At 33.3% G+C, this 2,473-nt stretch overlaps 1 protein-coding gene across 1 annotated transcript; it reads right to left on the reverse strand.

The window, feature by feature from the left end:
* Positions 1–198: 198 nt before the first annotated feature.
* LOC121123063 (muscle LIM protein Mlp84B) lies at positions 199–2,362 on the reverse strand. The gene is made up of 3 exons (XM_040718146.2): positions 1,187–2,362; positions 934–1,130; positions 199–798 (listed from the first exon to the last, which is right to left on the reverse strand). The coding sequence occupies exons 1-3, from the start codon at positions 1,256–1,258 to the stop codon at positions 483–485; spliced, it is 585 nt and encodes a 194-aa protein (XP_040574080.1). The 5' UTR covers positions 1,259–2,362; the 3' UTR covers positions 199–482.
* Between the last annotated feature and the right edge of the window lie 111 nt (positions 2,363–2,473).

Below are 2,473 nucleotides of genomic sequence, written 5' to 3' on the forward strand. Positions count from 1 at the left end.
CCGATTTTTTTTCCCTCTATTTATTTCATAAGTAAATTATTTCATATTTGGACCCCCAGCTGGATTTTTATTTGTTTTAATAAATACAGTTTCCATGCTGTATAATATATTAGGGAAAGCAAAGTCTTACTCCTTGTCTGCCTTTTTTGTACAATTAATGACTTGGATAAAATGAATGGGGAATAAGAGTCGATTGGATTTCATTTTCAAATATATTTCCATGTTTGCACACAGTGACGATACAGCTTTTAATATAAGAAAGCATAATAAATAATTATATATTAAACATTAAACATAAATAGGTTTTTCCTCTCTAGGGCCCAATTCAATACACAAACAGACCAATTTTTTTCATATCACATTTTCCTTTTTTTTTTACCAAAAAAAAAAAGCGAAGCAATTATTTTTTTTTCTTCAATTCTTTTCTTATCTTCATTATTTCATGAGAAATTTGTTCTATGATGATGATGATGATGGATGATTCAGAGACCAGAGGCATCAATTTCTTGAGTAGGAGCAATTTGTACAAGTTCTGTAATGTCAAGAGCGGAGATTCCAAACTCTTTTGCAAAGCAGAATTTGCAGTAGGCCTTTGGAGTCTCTCCTGGACTTAGAATCATGTCCTTTCCCTCAAAAACACGGTGACACTCGATGCATTTGACACAAATACGATGGAACACGACTTCTGAAATCTCTATGGCTTGTTCCGGGTAGACTTTGTTACCACAGTTGGGGCAGTGCTTGTCTTTCAGTGCCCTTTCCATCTTTTCTTTTTCCAGCCTTTCCTTTTCCTTCTGCCTATAATTAATATACGAATAAGTTGAATTAGAGGAACATAGTGGCCGGTTTATTAAAAACGTCCTTGCCCTCATTTCATTCCCCTTCCCTCCTTGCATTAAAAAAAGTCTGAGAGGGGGTGATGCATATAATTACCTCGCAATATCCTCAGGTGTAACGATCCCCGTGTATTTTCCAATAGTAAAGACTTGTGGATTGAACAAATTCGCATAGCAAACGTTGCAAAATAACTCCTCATCGTGTTCGTTGAGGGTCCGAGGGTTCAGCGGGATATTGCACTCAATACATTTGACACAGCTCTTATGATAGGGCTTTCTATCCGCGGCCATGACCTAAAAACCAAAGGGAAAAGTAAAAAAAGTAATGTTTTAAGGGACACTCAGCCTACATGCTCCGCGGGGTAGACGCTCTTTTTGCAAGCAGGGCATTTTGGAGTGGAAACTGGTGGACTCCAAGGCATTTTGGTCCTATATGAATGGATGAGCTTAAAGAGTAGTCTATGTATCAGCAAACACTTCACAAAACACAATAAAAGAGATAGCACGGCTCTTTAGGGAGGATTTTGAAGTATATTTGACAGGTTGTGGGATGTATACAAAACTAAAAGTAGGATTAGGAAATAATATGCCCTCGAAATGAAAGCCTAGACGACTTGATTCCCACTCCCGCCCATCTGTACTTTATTTCTTCCCCCCAACTCTCACCCACACGTTTAAAAGCAACATTTTTCTTAATTCCTCGTACGGACTCCTCGATATGAAGTTTATACGACTTGTGTTTGCTTTTTTTTTAATTAAGAGCTTCTAGAAAGTTATGTAATACCTTTTTGTATAATTTATCATCACACTCTTAATGCAAACTGCATTCCTCGCAAATATTTCCTCATAATATAATCACATATATGCGCACAATAAAATCACATCAATTTTACCTTCTATCCCTGTTTGGGATAAAATAATAGTATGTCGTGCGTCAACATAAGAATAATCTTGAACAAAATTCAAGAAATGGAGATTTTACTTCATATGTAGGTAATGTATATAGATACAGCCCAATATTTCATGAGGGGCGTCATCGAGGTGACAAAAAAAATAATAAGGAATTTTTCATTCTCACTAGAAAATTTAAAATTTGATTTTTTTTTTTTTTAATTTAATATTTAATTAAATTCTTCAGATTATTTTCCGAACAATTTAATCGTCTGTAAATAGCAATAGATTTTTGAAAAAAAATTGAAGGAATTTTATATTTCAAACTTAACTTTGGAAATTCTTTTCCGAAAAATTTCATTTTTTGTAAACAGCTCTGGATTTTTGTAATTTTTTTCCAACAAATTAAATTTTTTCTGAATAAAATTTTTGTCAAAAAAATTTCAAAAATTCCCTGTTCATTCAAAATTAAATTACTTAGAAAAAAATTACAAAAATTTATAGCAGCTCTCAAAAAATTAATTTTTTTGAAAAAAAAATTCAACCATAAAAATTTTAATTTAAATATTAAATACTTTTGCAACCTCCACTATCAATAAGAGAGAGAGGGTGACCGGGGTGCAGGGACATGTTAGCATTCAGTCGGACTGCAAATATATACTAAATAACGCATAACATTCTACGTATTAAGTTTGAAGCTAGAAACGAAATAATATTATTATACACCTCTATCGAGAATAATCCAG

This window comes from Lepeophtheirus salmonis, chromosome 8, assembly GCF_016086655.4.
Source record: "Lepeophtheirus salmonis chromosome 8, UVic_Lsal_1.4, whole genome shotgun sequence".
Lineage (NCBI taxonomy): Eukaryota > Metazoa > Arthropoda > Copepoda > Siphonostomatoida > Caligidae > Lepeophtheirus > Lepeophtheirus salmonis.

Excerpts from the sequence above, each read along its gene's own strand:
- LOC121123063 (XM_040718146.2), bottom strand. The coding sequence starts at position 1,258 with ATGCCTTGGAGTCCACCAGTTTCCACTCCAAAATGCCCTGCTTGCAAA. Across the intron at positions 1,131-1,186 it reads GCGTCTACCCCGCGGAGCAT|GTCATGGCCGCGGATAGAAA; the intron begins GTAGGCTGAGTG and ends TTTGGTTTTTAG. Across the intron at positions 799-933 it reads ACACCTGAGGATATTGCGAG|GCAGAAGGAAAAGGAAAGGC; the intron begins GTAATTATATGC and ends TATTAATTATAG.